The sequence below is a fragment of the Acomys minous genome (assembly GCF_964271855.1).
Source record: "Acomys minous genome assembly, chromosome: 2".
NCBI classification, from domain to species: domain Eukaryota; kingdom Metazoa; phylum Chordata; class Mammalia; order Rodentia; family Muridae; genus Acomys; species Acomys minous.
Window position 1 is genome coordinate 64,147,827 of NC_140484.1, and position 19,165 is coordinate 64,166,991.

At 45.0% G+C, this 19,165-nt stretch overlaps 1 protein-coding gene across 2 annotated transcripts in view; it reads right to left on the reverse strand.

Annotated features, from left to right (window-relative positions):
• Positions 1-19,165, reverse strand: part of DOCK1 (dedicator of cytokinesis 1) — a 502,641-nt gene that overhangs the window by 377,753 nt on the left and 105,723 nt on the right. For both annotated transcript variants that reach the window (XM_084751055.1, XM_084751054.1), the window contains exons 19-22: positions 17,375-17,472; positions 14,212-14,301; positions 13,786-13,886; positions 6,929-7,063 (exon numbers count right to left, since the gene is read on the reverse strand). In XM_084751055.1, the coding sequence (XP_084607181.1) occupies positions 6,929-7,063; positions 13,786-13,886; positions 14,212-14,301; positions 17,375-17,472 (424 nt within the window). The remainder of the gene's footprint in view (positions 1-6,928; positions 7,064-13,785; positions 13,887-14,211; positions 14,302-17,374; positions 17,473-19,165) is intronic.

A 19,165-nucleotide genomic window follows, 5' to 3' on the forward strand; every position in this document is an offset into this window, starting at 1 on the left:
TTTTTTTACACAAATTAATTGAAATGCATATCTGTTCCCAGTAAAATGTAAAGTGTCTTAGGGTACAAGGCTTTTCTATTTTCTTGGGATAATTTTTCTACTGTCAGAGTTAGTTTTACAAAAACTTAAATCTTAATGATTGTTTCCTTAGTGACATCTGTTTGTTTGTTTGTTTGTTTGTTTGTTTGTTTAAAGAGCATCTTTTGCCAGCAAATATGTATAAGGACCATGTGTGTGCGGTGGTGGTAGAGGCCAGAAGAGGCCATTGGATCCCACTGGGAACTGACCTTGGGTCCTCTGCAAGAGGAGCAAGTGCTGTCAGCCCTGAGCCATCTCTCCAGCCTGACATCTGCTTGTTTTGAAGTCCTTTAAGTACTGCTTTTACTGCTTTGAAAGTGATTAGATTTGATTTGTGACTCTAGTTACAAGAATGGGGATTATTTTATAATGATGTTGGATTGTTGATGTGAAAGTATTATGGACTGCAAGATTTCTTAGAATTCTAACAATCAGCACCATTTCCAAATTCTATATGCAAATGGAATTTCCTTCTTTGTTCTTTCATTTCCAAACTCCCCTTGCCATGTATTTACTGAACCTCTCTGTTTTGCTTATTTGCTGGAAGCTCGCTGCTTGAAAAGATACCCATTTCCAAAGAACAAAACACAGGAAAAGGACCTTACCACCGGTCTCCAGCAGACCTTCTCCAGAGACCTGGTCCCAATGGGGTGTGACACTGATCCCTGGGCACCGATTGCTTCTGCCCGTGACATGGGACCAAACGAGCAACCAGGAGAACAATGTGTCCACAACAATTTACAGTCAAAGGCTATCTACAGGCCTGTTGATAAACAACTACTTAGGGGGTGGGGGGGGGGAATGTTTATTTAAAATAAGAATGCAAAAGTTGTCAGAATCAAAATGTAGTTTTTATGTAGCTCCTATTCCCCAAAAGTACCTAAAGCTGGAGGCTATGAAGGGAAGGTCCTCAGCATGAATGTCCTATAGAAACAGTCACAACAGATGCTTCACAGCACAGGTGTGCATGGACGGGCACCACAGCTTTCTATTTCTATCAAGATATCCATCCACCCAGCAACCTCAAACTGAGGTCACTCCGGTCTGTTCACTGTAGCCAAAGATGATTATTCAGAAGTGTGTGATGTAATCTTTCTCTCTTGGTCCTTAAAAACTTCCTCTTGCTGCATCCTCTTTAATGGCTCGTGTTTCATTTCAACCCTTTGCTATCCTCATTACAATGCTATGGACAAAGAAGTATCATTTGCTTTAGAAAATCTCTGTGGTTTATTATTATTATTATTATTATTATTATTATTATTATTATTATTATTATTATTATTAAATTTAGCCTGAGAAATGGAATCTAAAACCTCACAACATTATATGTAAACAAATGGAATGAACAATTTAAAAAACTGTGAGACTGGTAAATAAAAATAGATACACACTGTGCTTATATAAAAAGACATGCCTTACACTGGGCATGGAGGCTCATGCCAGCAATCCTAGTTCTTAGGAGACTGAGGCAAGAGGATCGCCATGAGTTCAAGACCAGCCTAAATAACATTATGAATTCTGAGATAAGTCTGGGCAAAGTGGCAAGGGAATGGAATATGAAACAATGAGAGTTGGAAAATAAAAGGATGAATAAAGAAATACACACGCCAAGGCAGACATTGAGGAAAACTTCCATGCTGATTAAGCATGAAATCCATACAACAGACAACAGTTATAAACCTGTAGGCCAACAACAACTGCTCCAAACCCATAAAGCACAACATATGAGCCTTTAATATACTTGAAGCCCTGCAGAGAACCTCTCAAGGATGACATTTTAACAATGAGTGACTGTTCTCTTGGCAAACAGTATGCCTACGCTAATGGATGCTTAGCACCAAGCAGTGACTCCTTTGAAACATCTGTCTATAGTGAAAGATCATCAGAGAAGTAAGTCTCTAGAACTTTCCATCCTGATTTCATCAAATATGCCAGGAAGAGTCACTCATTTTACCTACTTTGAAGTGGAAGAAGGGACAGGTAGATGGAACCCGGAAACTTATCAATAAATAAATTGATGAGTAAGATCTCCCCATTCCTTGCTCTATTTTCAATAAGTATTCATGAACAATGAATGAGGACGGGCTCTTTGTCTAAGGACTAAATCCTATTTTGTGACCCAACGAACAAGAGCACAAAGACAGATCGACATAACTTATTCATGATCAATAACTAATTATTCACAAAGCTAACACCAGATGACAAGCAGAAATGACAGCACACTAAAGGCAGTGGAGGCACCAAGCAAGCGCTAGACGGAGGCCAGCGTTCAGCACGTCTGCTGCAGGATGTATCTACTTTAGGCTTTCTAGCCTCTGCGATCCACCCACACAGAAGGCAGAAAAACACACAGCAGAAGAGCCTCTGGCTGCCTGGAGTCTTTCACCGAGTTCACCACGAATCAAATTTGTTTGGGCCAGAGCCGCTATTCTCATTTGAAGACAAAAAGAGCTTCCTAAGTAGAACAAAGGGTATGGGATGGGACCGCACCACAGAAAGGCAGTCATAGAACGCACTAAGCGTCAATATCCCTATCTCCCAAGTTTCATCTCTTTGTTCTTCAGAAGAATAATTACTCGCAATTATCCCAGAATTTAACACAGCAACTATATTATACTTGAAAACACAGTGGACCATTATGAAAGAAGAAAAAAGAATAGGCCTCAAAAGTTTGTTCCAACTGAACGGGGGAAAAAAAAAGACCCACTTATCAATCCCAGCTATGAGAACAACTGCTTTTCTCCCAAGGTAATGAGTGTACTATAGGTAAGAAAATGGAAACTCCACTTTGTTTTTCTCCCTGCCTCTGAAAATATCCCCCATGAGACCTGCAGAGAGCTTCTGATGATTAAACACTCCAAAAGTCTGCTTGGGACGCCAGGCTGTTGCCTCTTCAAGTAACTCATTCAAAACAGGAATGGGCCAAGACTCCTATCAGGCCCTTCATGTTAATGATAAATGTCATGAAAGGACAAGGCATCAGGACATCATGGGCAGGAAACGAAGCCTACCAGAGGCAGCTATGGCTGAAAGGGCATGAATTTCTCAGCCCCTGGAATCTACAAGATATTAAAGCACTTTTCAGCCAAAGGCATAAAGAAGAGGTATTTCTCATATCCAAAACAATACGGCTACAAGTGCACTTTGCGCTCTGAAAGGCATATATTCAACATCCTAGTAGGCAGCTAAAACCCACAACATGCAGAAGGCTTGGACCAGGATGTGAAAACTGTGACACAGACAGAACTTAAGCTATTACATTTTTATGGAAGAAGAAAGGAACAAAGGAGGAGGGAGAGGGAGAAAGGAGAGGCAGAGCAGACACCAACTCCAACTCACCGTGACCTCTTGTGTCAGTAAGGAGGGCCATGACTCCAGACAAGGACCTTGGAGAGTGCAAGACTTCACCGCCTCTCCAAGATGGCTGATGTTCGGCTTGTGTACTGCACAGGCTGGGCACTTAAAAAGGTGCATGTTATTCTAGCAAAGAAATGCAGTTTGGAACGAGGCTGGTTCCTGCTGAGACCTAGGGAGAGGCAGGCAGAAGACCCAGCACAGAAAACAAGGTATTCTCGACCCCTAAATGGGACACTTCCTGTGTCATGCTCCGGTTAGGTTTTAGGTGGGGCATATGGTTCAAGAGGACCCTGAAGCAAGAGGGTAAGAGGACGTCTGGGACTACAGACAGAGAGGCAACAGCAAGGTGGGGGCTGTAAGGAAAGTTCAGGCTCCAGCGCCAGAGACAGACAGCATGCTGCAGTCATAGTGGAGTGAGAGCCCCACGGAGCAGAGGGCAGAGTCTTTTCTTATACCGTTTGAGGACTGAAGGGCTTCACAGCAAGAGCCTAAAGCCAAGCTCCCAAATTCCCAAGCAGAAGGAAGATGATGACGGAGAGGGAGAGTGGGGAGGGAGCAGGATGTGGTGGCACCCCTTCGGTGTAGACTCACTTCCCATGTGGGGCTCATCACAGGGGCCCAGTAGGATATGAGTCAGCATCCGTGAGAAGAGAGCTGAGCAGAAGTTGGATTCTAACATCACATCCTTACAGGCAGCCGTGTGTTTTAGTAGTCTAGTTTTAGGTGCCTAGATCATCTAGTATTCCAATGAGTGTAAATCATAAAGACGCTGGTGACAAGTCTCTAATGACGAAGAGAAGCTCCACAGAGCCTGTATGAAGAGAACTTAGAACCTGAGATGAGGTAGGGAAATCTGAGCATTCCAAGCAATAGGTACCCTGGGTTGAAGGCATTGACAATGAGTAGAGACTAACTACCCAGGATAGATTATTACAGCCGCTTTGATTTTGGTGAAAGTACCAATAAACTCTGTTTCAACTTAGTTCCTATCTCTCTCTCTCCTAACACACAGCACTCTGAAAGCTGGAAGAGGTTCTTTCTAAGAGAACTGGCTTAACTACATACTCTACAGCCTGACATCACTGCTCGAAATAATATCAACATCCTGCTAGGAAAGGCAGAGCCACTTTAGGTCATGAGAAAACAAACAAACAAACAAGCAAATAAAAGAAAAAGAATCTCTAGAGATAACAGGATAGAAAGATACAGGATGCTGAGAGCATGAGCGTACCACGGAGTGAGTGAAATGTGAGCCCAAGTCTTTTCCAGGCTAGGAGTTGGATACAGGGTGGGTTAGTAAAGTGGGCTTCACCTGGTAAAGCCATTTAGGTGGTTTTTTAATGCTGACAAGCAGCCACACATATTCCCCAACCGCCATAAGACTGATCAAACTGAACAAATCTGAGATCCCATGGTTCTAAGGTCTTGGGCCTGAGACTCCAAATTCATAGTCTACTTCAAAGGGACTAAAGTGAGAGGCAGGGAATTTGCTACTGGTCCACCCTGCTGATCTCAGTGGACCGAGTGACCACAGTCATTCCTAACAGCAGTGTTTGTAAAAGAGGCAACATTTGCCATGACAACCCACACAGACGGGCTGCTGTTGTGACTCTGAGGAATGAGAAAACCCTCACTGTGGCTGCAGAGGACACCCACATCATCAAATCCTTGGACTGGCAGCACGTGGATCATACACTGGACAAGATTAAAAATTCTCAGGTAAACCCTGATAAAAGACACATCATCTAACTGTTACGGGTTTTCTAGCTCACCTCCCACCCCGCCACCCTATTGTAATGAGAGAGTTTAAAGAAACAGAAAGGGGGAGGGGCTGGTGAGATGGCTCAGTTGGCAAGAGTACTTGCTGCCAATGCTGAGGACCTGAGTTTGATCCCCAGAGACCACAGGGCAGAAGGAGAGAACCCCCCACTGACCTCTGTTTGTGAGTCATGACACTTGCAGAGGAGTATAATGGGGAAAAAAAAATAATTAAAAATGAATATTCCAGGGGCCAAAGAGTTCACTTTCACACAATTAGCGTAGCTGACATAAAAGCAGACAATGGACAGGAAAGCACAGGCAAGCTCACCTTGTCTACATGCTTACCTAACAGCGAGAAACTCACCACCAGCTTAAACACCCTAAAAAAGTCAGAATCTATCCACATGGAGTGCCATGCCAATCTCCAACGAGTGAAAAGAAAGAGACCTATCAAGGACAAAGCCTGATGCCTCCAGCCTTGGGTCCTCATATAACAACTGTCTTAACCATGGGAACCCCGGGGTGAGCACAGCCCACTCAGAGCCATGCCCAACATCACAGGGAGGGCTGCCCAGTCCCTGGCAGACACAGCACGTCCGACCATTACTGGTCTACACATCCGTAGCATGCTGCTATGTCGTTCTTTATGCTTCGCTTCTCTTTCTTCTCGGTATTTATAAACCTATCTGCTTCAAGCGGGCAAAGTTGAAACCTGAAGGAAACAGGTGTGGACAGGAGTCCAGTGAACATTTCCCAGTTTTCACTGATAATATATGGTGTGCCCTGTTCTCGGCAAAGGCAGCGTGCTCTCTGATTATTGGGTTCACAAAGCCCATCCCGGTGTGTAGAAACCTACCACAAGAAATGTCAATCAATCTAGAATAGCCACCGTGTGCTCACCACAGTCACTGTTAAGTCACCCACAAAATGGCACCCTCCAAAAATAAGCAGAGTCCACTCCATACACTCCACCCAAAACTATCTACCTCCACGTGTCTTTTGCCAGTGTGAGATGCTAGGGGAGACCACAATGTGATTTCATTTTATCAGGACAACTGTAGATGTTATGCTTATAAAGGACCAACGTTCTGTGAAATAATCAGGTCATCAATTTCCCACCTTGCTTTCAAGTACAAAATCAACTCTAAAGGCGATCAGCTGCCATGAACCACTCACTAGGCAGACTGCCTGACGGTGTTCTAGCGTCCGGAGAAACACAGCAAAAGTGCCCAGTACTCCGCAGTGCTCCCACATGAGGCAGTACAACTTGATTTTGGCTTTTCCTTCGCACTGCTTGTTTCATTTTGTTTGCTCTGGTGGGACTTTTTGCTCTATGAAGATATACTGAAAAGTACTGCCAAGCCCTTGGTGGCTGCCCAGCACTGCGTGAGAAGCATCACAAAAGCTTTCAGCAGACAGTGTTTGGCCCACAGGCACACTTCTGAGACTCTGGGATAGTGCAAACTCTGCAGGGATGACTGTGGAAGCAGTCGGGGTCAGCGTGGGCAAATGCACCCCTGCCCCGCTTTATCTAGGAGTGTCTGGCCATGGCAGAAGGCCAGGAGAGGAAGGAGGACGCAAGGACAGAGAGGAGGACAAAGAGGGGAGAGAGAGACACACACACACACACACACACAGAGAGAGAGAGAGAGAGAGAGAGAGAGAGAGAGAGAGAGAGAGAGAGAGAGAGAGAGAAGAATGAGGATTTCCTAGGGCCTTGGCCCACACTTACTGGTTGAACAGTACCCGTGAGCGCACGATGAACTTGAATATGTACTCCAAGGCCTTTATGGCTTTGTACAGCTGCTCACTGGTTCCCGGCTTCTCAGCACTGGCCACGTAGGTCCGTAACACCTTGGTCAGCTTCCTAAGTCCCAAAGGAAACATATGTCAATCAAGAGTTCAGAAATCCCTACTGGACACTGAACTGAGAGTGAGGTTTACAGCAGTACTTTTACTCTGGTTCCCACTTCTGAATATATGCCTATTCATAAAGCCCATCTAATCAGACAAAGCACCTGATAAAATGAATGTCTTCCTGGCAGGAGAAGGATGCCAAAGGGGCGGGATGATGGAGCTCCTCACTCAGGACCATCAGCCACCTGCTCCGCTTAGCTAATCTGCTGCAACTAAAGGCCTTCGACGGGAAATTTTTAGATGACAATGCAAAATAAACAGTGCTACGTTTTCAATGAATTTCCTAAGGACCTCTATTAGGAGGGTAAAAAAAAAAAAAAAGAAAATACTAAGATTTAGAATAGGTTTTACATTTCTTAGTAATGGAATTCACCCCCTCCCCCAAACCATTCGGTTTATAAAACATAAACAATAACTGTATTTCTCATGGTCACATTTATAAACTGGGAGCATAAAACAAATCACTGACATGAAAAAGTTGAAACAAATCACAGCACATACAAATTCATCAGAAGTATTTTTCAAATTATCCATCCCATGGCAGACATAAGTATGGGATGCAAATACAAATGAATCACTGGGACCCTGTAATTCGTCACGTCTTAAGTTTGGGGGGCTTGGGGGATAATGGAGGTTGGTTGGTTGTTTTGGTTTTTCAAGACAGAGTCTTTCTCTATGTAGTCCTGTCTGCCTTGGAACTATTATTCAGTGGTTCTCAACCTATGGGTTGAGACCCCTTTGGGGTCACATATCAAATATCCTGCATATCTGATATTTATGTTATAATTCATAAGAGTAACAAAATTACATTTATGAAGTAGCAATGAAACATTTTATGGTTGGGAGGTCATCACAACATGAGGGTCGAAGCTCTAGGGAGGTTGAGAACCACTGAAAGACCAGGCTGGCCTCACACTTACAGAGATCCACCTGCTTTTACCTCAAGAAAGAATACTAGGATTAAAGCCATGTGCCACCATGACTGGCCATAGATACCTGTTGGCAAAATTCTTGGCTCGGCAAAAAGCTTCAAATTTTTCTATTTTGCTTCATTGCATGTAACCTGACAGTCCAAATGGTAACATATTCATTCAGAACATTTCAAAATTTGAGAAATATAATTTTTTTAAAAAGTAACCAAGGTCATTAGTAAACAAATATACGTAAAGTAAAATAAGCCAGGGATGAGAAAACAGCTCAGTGGGAAAATGCCTACAGCGGGTGCCAGGCCCTACACCCAATCCCCAGCACCCAAGGAAAAAAAGTGAATAATTCAATTACATCAACAAGTAACTAGTAAAGACAAGATGAGGGGAAAATAGGAATGCTACTTGTTGGAGGGAAAGCAACAACGTATATCATGGCAGAGCACTTTATCATTGACACCAGTTAAGAGCAAAAATATTCAAATCCTTTGACACCAGCAACTCCACTTTGAGGAATCTCGTACAGCCAGCAACTATTGGTGTATTCTGTAACACTTCCCTCAGCTTAGTCTGCAGCAATAAAATAGATAAGCAATATGATGCCCATCCCCTGAGCTGTGTAAGTAATTTAATTATGAAGGAGAGCGGAACACTGCTCAATTGCTAAGTAAAAAGGGAGAGAGGTTGGACAGAAGGTTCCATCATCACGAACATGGAGGTGGGGTCGCTGTTTTGTGTTGTTGCGCTTGTTTGTGAGAGAAGGTTTCCTGTAACGCAAGCTGTCATATGAAGCTGAGGAGGACCTTGCATCACTGGTCCTCTGGCCTTCACCTCAAGAGTGTTCGGATTACAGGTGTTTGCTTGCAAGCCTTGTTTTGTGTGCTGAGGAATCAACCCCAGGGCTTCTCTGCACCCCACCTACTGAGCTACATCCACGGCCATACCTTCTAACTCTGTTGTAAAGGAATGTTTATAAGTCGCTAGTGGAAATACAAAGTGACACAAAAAAAATTGTCATAAACTACATGTGTGTCTCTCTGGTCCAGCAAACTTGATTGTTGGCCCAAGAGACATGAATGCTGTGTCTATAAAACACAAGACGATCTCTCAGCCGTCAGCATACTAGGAAACTATCGGCCCCCAGCCATCTATCAATGATGACAGGACAAATCATGGAAGTCAATTATGATTAAGAGATCAAAAAAGGCCCAATTCAACCAATGACACATACAGCAATATGGACAAATCTCCAAAGCATTATGCTGAAGGAAAAAGGCCAAGTGCACATGAGTACATGGTGTTCAAGAAACGACAAACAGCTGTGATACAGAAATGAGAACACGGCTTCTTCATTGACAGGGACATAGACTCTAAGGGCAAGAAGAGTCTTCCTTGGCTGGGGGACAGCAATACGTTGCCTTACAGACATCTTGTCTCCAGCAGTAGTTATAAAGGTGAAAAAAAGAAACTGACTTCATGAAATGATTCTTCCTACATTATTGCTGCAATGAACAAAAAGCTTTGAAATTTTATTTTCTTTAAAGATTTATATATTTTTATCTCTATGCACATATGCCGGCACCAATTAATATATACTATGTGTGTACAGATACCCACAGAGGCATCAAATCTCACAGAACTGGAGTTACAGGCAGTTATGAGACTCTTTGTGGTGCTGGGAACCAAGTTTGTGTTCTCTACAGGAGCACTAAGTACCTAAGATCATTGAGCCATTTCTCCAAGCCCACTTTTGAATTGTAATTGAGCAAAAATACCATGGTGCATAGTTTAGGGTGATGGGTCAGCAGACAAAATGCTGGTCACACAAGAATAAAGAACTAAGTTCAATTCCCAGTACCCACTAAAAAAAGGTCAGGCATAGTAGTAGCAGCATACGCTTGCAATACAAGCGCTGGCAAGGCAAAGACAGAGGAAGGGAGGTGTGGCGATTACAGAGAAGTGAGTTTACCCAAGTCAGTGAGCTCCTGGTTCAGTGAGAGGCTCTGCCTCAAAAAACAAGATGGAGAGAGATGAAGGAGGACCTCTGACATCATCAGTTAACCTATACAGGTGAACATACCTACACAGACATATGTACACACACATACACACACACACACACACACACACACACACACACACACACACACAGAGTTTGCTTTTTTACTTTTTTTTTTTTTATCTTGTTTGCATGTATGTCTGTACACAACATGTGGATCTGGTGCCATCAGAGTCCCAAAGAAAGTATCAGATTCTCTGGAACTAGAGTTGCAGACAGTCAAGAGCTGCCATGTAGGTGCTGCACATCAAAACCGATCCTCTGAAAGAGCAGCCAGTGCTTCCCTGAGACAATCCCCCAGCCCCCTACATACAATGTTAATTAAAGAAAAAAAAAATAAGTTTAAAGGATTGTGAGTGACCAAATGAGTGAAAAGGCATTTCTCACACTTGATCAAGTTATCGCACCTCAGAAGAAAACCTGGTGGGGGGGGGGGGCGTAGTGGGAGCATCTAGCACTGTGACTGATTCATTGGGAGATTCCCCAAAGCAAAGGCCACTCCTTGAAGCGCTTAATACGCAGGACACAGCTGAAATCCTGGCCCAAGTCTGTCTCACTCAGCTCCTGTTATTGTTCTAAGCCTCACAACGCTGTTTCTTTTTACTCCCCCCCCAGCAACAACAACAACAACAACAACAACAACAACAACAACAACAAATCCATAGCACACACTTGGGAACGGGAATCATTCCAACTCATTAATCAAAGGAAAGGGCTGAAATAATAATGATGATTTACCAAGAGAATGGCCCAAACTCAGAAAAATAATCTGCAAAGCCCTCTCATGACTGCTCAAAGATCAAAACCTCTGGTAGAAGCCAGGAATGGAAGGAGCAAATGGAGCCTCAATTAAGCAGCTCCATGAGAACCAGAGCAGAGGGCAGAAAAGAGCCATGACGTGAATGAAGGTTGCATGAAGAACTGTCCTCACACAGTCCTCACAGGAACATCTCCTTCTCTTCTCATTTGGATCAGCACTGGTCACAGCCCTGGTGTGTGGTACTGAGATGCTAAAGGGAATGCCCACTGCTGTGAGCCTTGTCTCTGCATTTCGCAGCTTTCTGGAAAGAAAGGCAAAAAGTGGCAATGTGCCTTCACTTGGAGAGGCAGAAGCAGGTGAACCTGTGACTTTTGAGGCCATCTGGATCTACATAGTGAGTTCCAGGCCAGAGATGCCTAATGAGGCATGCTGAGGTCTTCAGGGAACAGGATGGATGGAGATTCTTAATACATAGTGCCAGAGTTTCAACTGACCCACAGAATATTATGAGCACCCAGAACAGAATGAATAATATGCAGGGGCAGCCTTCAGTGGTGCTCCAGATCACAAATCGAAACTTACTCATTTGGTGGTTCAAAGTTCAGATACTGAGGAACCAAGGTTTCCTTAGAAGCAAGAGTTTACTGTTTTAGAGCTGGTGAGATGGCTCAGCAGTTAGGATTACATCCCGCTCTGCCAGAGGAACCAAGTTTGGTTCCCAGCACCCATGTTGGGCAGCTAGCAATTGCTTGTCACTCTAGCTCGAGGAGAGCTGGCGCCCTCTTCTGGACTCCACAAGCATTGCACTCACATGCATATACCCAAACCAACACAGACAAATGCATACATAATTAAAATTTTTTATTTTAAAACTATTACGGAAAAAGAGGTTCTACTGTTTTAAGTGCAATGTCAAACATGTGGGTTCCTATTTTTTATTAATTTACCAACATGTAGGTTGTTTTTGTTATTGTTGTTGTCGTTATTATTATTATTATTATTATTATTATTATTATTATTATTGTAGTTAATGCAGAAAACAATGGATTGGCAGTTTTTCAGAATGTGGTACAAAAACCTTTTTTCCAAAACACAAGTCTTTTCATTAGAGAGCAGGATACTGATTCACACCTCTGTCTCATCTACGCTTCAAAATAAAACGGGTCTTACAAATTCTCCCCTTGATTAATTTCCCAAAATGTCTCCCCTCTTCTTCCCCCTCCCCCTCCCTCTCTCTCTCCACTTTTTATTAAGTGGGGTCTCATTCATCGCACCCTGGCCCTACGATGCTGGGACTAGAACTCAGGGCATCAGGCACGCTACACAAGCACTGACTCTACTGAGCTATACACTCCAGGACCCAAGCTCCTCCATTTTCATTTTCCTACAGTAAGGATACTGCTCCTTCTCAACAGCCCAGCACCACGCCAGGCAGCAGATACTACAGGTGGAGCTCAGCTCTGCCGTCACATCCTGAGCTAAAGTAGGAAAGGAAAAATTTTAAATCAGCTGCATATAGAGACCCTGCTACCTGTGCAGACATCTTCTGGACACATCCACAGTCCCTGAATATAGCCATGCTTGGTCACTAGAACAGGAAGGCACCCTACATTGTTCCTTTCCCAGAGAGTCTATAGGAAAAGGTCCAATGTCAACCCACAGGGCATCTCCACCCAGCAAACAGCGAGGTTTAGATGGACATTAACAGGAAACGAATACAAAGGCTCCTCCCAGCTGGCTCAGCAAGCTTAAGGAGGTCCTGCAGTTCCCACCCCTGCCAGGGACTCTATCCACCACCTGTCCTAAGCATGCAGGACAGGGAAGGAAGGGATCTGCAGCACAACACTGGGCAGTGCCACCCACTAGCTTCATGGGCTGGCATCCCTGGACCTCGAGCTCTCAGCTAGAGAAGGCAGCTTTCTAGCAGACACCCCAGGTTTTTACCAACTCTCCTCAGAAACACAGATGAGGCTCTGGACTCATTTTGTAGACCCTGACTTTCAAGTGTGGTGTTCTTAGAGAAACGGCGTGAATTTTTATTTTTAGATTTTCAATGCAATTACACAATCCAAAATTTGAATACATGTCATTAAATCCCAACATGAGAGAGCAGGTCACACACAGCAAATAAACCCCAACAACTGCTTAGTGCTGGCGATCTAAAGATCAGGGTTTATTCTGAGCTCTAAAAATTCATCAGACTTCTCAAACAAGGGCTACAACCATCTTCTTTTTTAATAGGCAAAAAGGCTGAAGTCCGGAGAGGTTAAGCAAGTTGCCTAAGATCACACAAGTCACAAAGGACAGAGCTGTCATTGAAGCCCGTGTCTGCTGTATCCAGAAATGTGTTACCAAACAGGAGGTGGCCCTGCCTTGCTGGCCCAAGCCCCACACATCCCCTGTGTGTCAGACAGGGGTGGGGGACAAGGGTCCCAGGTGGACAGAAGAAAAAAAAAATCTAAGTAGTTTAATAGCTGAAACTTCTCTAAGAAAACGGAAGACATACTTTAAGTCGTGAGGAGGCTGGTTGAAGAATACAAGACTGCATTTATGTACACTAAAGGAGCGACAACCTCAAAACAGAAACACAGCCACTTATTCATTCATCAGTTGCTGGTTGTGGAGCGGCAGCGTGACAGGAAGCATGCTGCATCCATACATCAGCCTCATCGAACATAAGCAGAAATTTTCCGAGATAAATGGAAGGGATGGAAGAGAACGAGGATTTATGCCAGAATGCGAAGCTAATTTATCACGTATCTCTTTCAACAAGATTTTCAGGCCTGTTAAGAAGGAAACAATAATACAAAAAAATATGCCAGTAAACCCAGAGCTTTGAGTCAAGACTCTGTGCGGTCAAAGTCCACAGTCACGGAGGGAAATGATTACAAACGTCAGTGGTTTTCAAATGACAGAGGAGAACTCACGTGTAGGCTAGTGTTGCACTGAAGTGTTTCTTAATGTAAGTCTCCAGAACAGGATTGAAATGCTGAAATTTCCTGTCCGCAATTAGTCCAATGATAAACACCTGTCAACGGGAACCAAAACAGTCTCGTGAGTAGCCCAAAGAAAACCAATCTAGAATCTTCCTCTGTGATGTGAGGAAAGGAGCTGGAAATGGTCCAGGCAGAGGCCACTCCTCCGGTTGTACCTCCCTACCCTAGCAAGGGGTATTAACATAACTATAGTTTTACATTAAAGTATATTTGCACTCTTCCTCAGGGCTTCCCTTTTGATTGACTCCACAATGGAAAGGCTTTCAAGGTGACTGGGATAGGTCCCTTCTCCCTTCAAAGGCTGCAGCATGAAAGAAAACCTCACCCTCTGAGCAGATGAAAAGGGAGGCCCCTTACCAGCGCATCAAACACCAAGGTATCAAACGTCTCACTCTCAGAGTTCTCCATCATGATGTTGAAGAGGGCATCCAAGGTGTCCTGCAGGAACTGCAAACACACAAGAGGTCAGTGAATGGTCCCTGCAGCCTACCTCCCCCAGCCTAGGGCAAGCCTGATCTCTGGCAAGACTCCACTTTCCCACTTTTTCCCAGGCATGGATATAGAGCTTTAACTTGCAGCCAGGAATGGTGGTACACATCCCAAATCCCAACACTGGGGAGGCTTGGACAGGATGATTGTCTGAGCTGTATAGGGAGTCCCAGGCCCCTGAGCTACAGAGCAAGACACTGTCTCAATCAATATATGAAGTAATTAAGCTACTAATTTCTAAGATTTTATTCAGGTGACAGGTGATCGAGGAAAAATGTTCCATCATTTCCAGATTATAAATTTTTGCAAAGGTCAAAGCTTCATGCTTTCTGTTAACATGGCATGGCCCAGTGTCACTGCCATGAGGCTCCCGGAGAAGCCAGCCCAACACAGTTCATGCAAAGTCCCTGCAATAGGCCTCCCAATGGCACTGAGACAGAGATGTGCTCAGTAGCCCAGGAGTCAGAACTGGAGAGAGCAGAGCCTCCTTCTCTGAACACAGCATTTGGTAGCCAGGGACAAACATCTGGAAGGGGGCCCCCCACATACAGCCAAAGGCCTGTTGCTTAGACCCCCTCCCCTCACTCTCCGAGCTACCCAGAGAAGAATCAAACAGCCATCTCCATTCTCCAGGTCCATGGGAGACCAGCTCTCTCACTACGTGTACAAATTCCTTTCTCAATCCATCAAGCGCTGCTGTCCCTCCTCTACCAGTTATAAGAACACGCAAGGGAGTCATGAAATAAATGGAATATTCCCCCACTATCTATCAGTGTCTCTAAATAAGGAAGAAAGAGCCCTAGAAAACATACGCTCGAGCCCCGCTGAGCATCAAGAGCACATGGCTTAGGCAGGCCAGGTCATCTCTCCAGGAACAAGTATGAGTGCAACGTGGGGGCAGAGGGAAAGAGGGGAAGGGATGAGGCAAGCACACCAGGTAAGGCTACACCAGGTCAACCCAGCCCAAGCAGGAGAGCCAGTGACCACCGGAAGAAGGAAAGGCTGGGAAAGCCACTGCCATGGAAGAGCATTCAGACGCAATAATACATTAGCTATGGGGAACAGAGAAGAAAGCAAGACAAATTCTAGAGTTCTCTCCTGGTGTAATACCGAGTCAATAGAAGTACAACAAATCTGTGACACGGAGACTTCAAAATGAAAGACAAAAATTTCACTAAATGCACACATCTTTTAACGGATGTTCACTTATCCACACAGTTTCCATCTGAACTGGGGATTTAGGACCCAAGGAAGTATAAAATGCAATTAACGTTGTCCAAGCCATTGGTACAAGAGCGGGGCTGAAGAGATGATTAAAATTTTAAGATTAGCGAGGGTACGTTCAAGCGGTTATACAGCGGATGCAGGAAAGTAGTGCAACCAAATTAATTCACGCTGAAGTTAAGCACATTGCTGGTTAATTAGGGCCATTTTAAGTAATTAATTTTCCAGAGATAAGGCAGTCCCCTGCTGCACGCTCCTCTCAGAGAGGGTGAAGAACTGAAGAGGCAAGGCACAGGACAAGCGGTAGAGAAATGATTTATGAAACACCACAGGCTCAGCTTAGCGTCCCTGGCCTGGAGGGACCACCCTGACAATGATGACATTTCCATTTGTGCAAGAGAATGCCACTCTTATATGGAACACCTTATATGGAACACGGGGTGGGGAGGAGCATGGGGGGGGGGGCTGGGGAGTAAGAAGCACAAAGTGTCAGAGAACGTGAGGGACAAGGCCTGAGGCTAACAGGAGCTCAGATCACTGCTCTGACTGCTGGCCCCCAGGCCAGGACACTGAGTGGAGAGGGTCTGAGCAAAAACCAGCACCCACAAAGTGCAGAGAGGGCTCGTGGCGTGCTCGGCTACAAATCATACATCTGTATCACACCCTTTCAGGGCCCAGGGACCAGAGGGGATGAGGGAAAGATGCTAAGAGCCAGAGATCAGAAGGGACCAGGGTGAAACAGAATCCTGGGGATGGGCCTGCTGGCTGCTCTCCTGGATACTCAGCAGCTGAGGCTTTCTGCAGAATATCTGAACAACATCAAGCCCGAAGAGCTCTTCCCACTCAATGAGGAGCCAGGGACAGCTGACTGCTCCTCAGGCAAAGTCGGCTTTCTTTAAGGGTGTGGCTCCTGATGCTCCAGTGGAAGGTCCCCTGCCCAAAAGCTTACTGGGCTTCACACATTAGAATGTATGAGTTTTTTAGAGTTTTTTTTTTCTCTAAAAGGACATGAAGTTGGGGAGAAGAGTACATAATGTGGGGGTGAACCTGAGAGGAGTTGAGGGAAGGAGGAGAAGAGGAAGCAGGCTGAATGTAATCAAAACATATTGTATGAAACTCTCAAATAATGAAAATATTAAAAAAAAATAAATATGTGCAAAAGCAAACCACACTAATTAATATCTAGCATTTCTCCAGAGACAAACATGTGAGGTGAGGACACGAGCCCAACGTCGCACAGGGAGAAGAGGAGCAGGCCAGACTCTTGGTGCTCATGACATCTCTGCCATGCCCAGAGCTGGGTGGCTCTCCAGGTCACTTCTGAGTAACCTGAAGAATCCTGAGCCAATAAGGATGGTGACAATGACCATGGGAAGAGTGAAACAGCCCAGCACACACAGGACATTCCCATGAGCTAAAGAGAGTATCGTGTCCCATGAAACCCTACGAACCCACAGAAAGCAATGCATGCCATGGCTGAGAGGCCACTGACTATTGTCCTCGCAGCATTGATGGCTCATCAGAAAAGAAAGCAGTGCCCAGGACCATGTGGGTTCAAAGTTCACGCCTTCCAAATCAAGCCACATAGCCCCGTCCAAAGAAAGCCCTGCAGCACTAAGCACCTGCAGGCTTAAGTCACTGCTAAGCCTTTAGAACTGGAATCCTGCACTCTTGTCCACCCCACCCCCACCCCCACCCACCTCTCCCCCTCCCCCCACCTCCCTCCTGCTCCCCCCACCCCCCACAGTCAGCGCACAGTAACAGACACAAAACCCAAGACCATGCCTCCCTCCACAGCCCACGTTACCTTCACAACCTCACCACCGTCCACCTTCATCAGCTGCCTCAAGTTCTGCTGCAGAAGGTTGGTGTTGGATCTCCACTTCAGGAGCCCCAGGAGGTCCACTGCAAACAGAACACAAGAATCAGCTCCCAGCTCCAGCAAGAACTTTGTCTTAAATTCATACTGCATGTGAGCTTCTCTGCAGACACTTCTCCAAAGAAAACTCAACCCGATCTGAAAATGTTTGCCTGCTAAATATTTCATTCTCGGGAATGCCAACATACTTAACAGCAGTGCAGCTGAATGCACTATTTCCAACCGCATTTACCATGCAACGACTTCAATGTAGGAGCCTTTGACACGCATTTGGGAGCCAAAGGTGGGGAAGGCATCTTTCCCACCTATTGGAGGCAGCTGCCAACCACTGTAGCACTTGCAAGATGCGGCCCACCCAGAACGAGCTGCCAAGGCCTCCTCCCACAAGGAGCTCTTCCTGCTCAAGAACGAATGTCTAGGTTTGTTTTTTTTTTTTTCCGATAAAATAAAACAAATTTAAGTCCTGAAACTGCAAGTTGGACAATCTGTGGAGCCACAAAGACTATGATGAATTGAGAATTCTCCTTAAGCAGCTGGCTGCTGCCCTCTGAGCTGTTGGTGGGTTTTAGGAGAAACGTCTAGGCTTGAATATACCGGCTTTCAAAGATCCAAAAGAGGTGGGGGATACATCTGCCTTTTGTGTACGTGTGTGTGTGTGTGTGTGTGTGTGTGTGTGTGTGTGTGACAAAGAGAGAGAGAGAGACTATGTAGGAAGTACACATGCTCAAGCGTAGGGGCCTCCACCATTCTGCGTGTTACTTTTTAAGACAGGGTCCCCTGGTGAGTCTGGAGTTTGATTCAACTCAATGGGCTGGACAATAAGCTTCGGGAATCCACCTGTCTCTGCCCACCCACCCCGCAGTGCCAGGGTTACAGGCGCATGCCACCGCTTCTGGCTTTTCCGTGAGTGCTAAGGACCCATACTCATCTCCTCATGCTTTGCATGGCAGGCTATCTACACACAGAGACATCTTCCCAGGCCTTAGGGGTTTGGGTTCTTTTGTTTGTTTGTTTGTTTAAGCTTGAAGGATTTTTGCTTAAGACAATAAGATGTTCTTTAAGGTAGGAAAACAGAATTCAAGCCCTGTCTGGGAAAGCCCACGTGCCTACACCATTACTTGCTAAAATGCAACTTGCAAACTGCATCTAATCTACTGTTTATGTGTAGCAGGCGCATCAGCTACCGGAGAGAGCACACGCACCAAAATAAATAAATAAGCAAATAAATAAAGCCTAAGCTCCCATTAACACTAAAAAAAAAAAGCATAGAATTTTGGATCTAGTTAAGACTCCAGTAAACAGATATGCATTCTAATTTCAGAATCAACCACACAAAAGCCATCTACACCCCATATAGATTTTCCTATGTTTCCTATCGCCTCGGGCATCAGTAGAAGAATGAAGCAGAAGGGGCCAGCACACAGCACCCACATAGACTGTGCGTTATGTAAAGCCAGCTGAGTCACACGGTAACTACGGAACACTGTGCAGGGAGCTTGCCTTGTTTTCTTGTCTGAACTGCGGACCCAACGCTGCATAATTTGCAGGGCAGCTAAAAGAATCCGATGATACAACATAAAGGCAAGCTTACCACAACACCGAACACAAAACAAACCCAGCAACAGTCCTTCCAATATGAAAGGAGCTAGGAAACTTGGGCAGAAGTTGACATGTTGTGATCTCTGAGTGTGAAGTAACAAGAACAGACACATCTTCTCC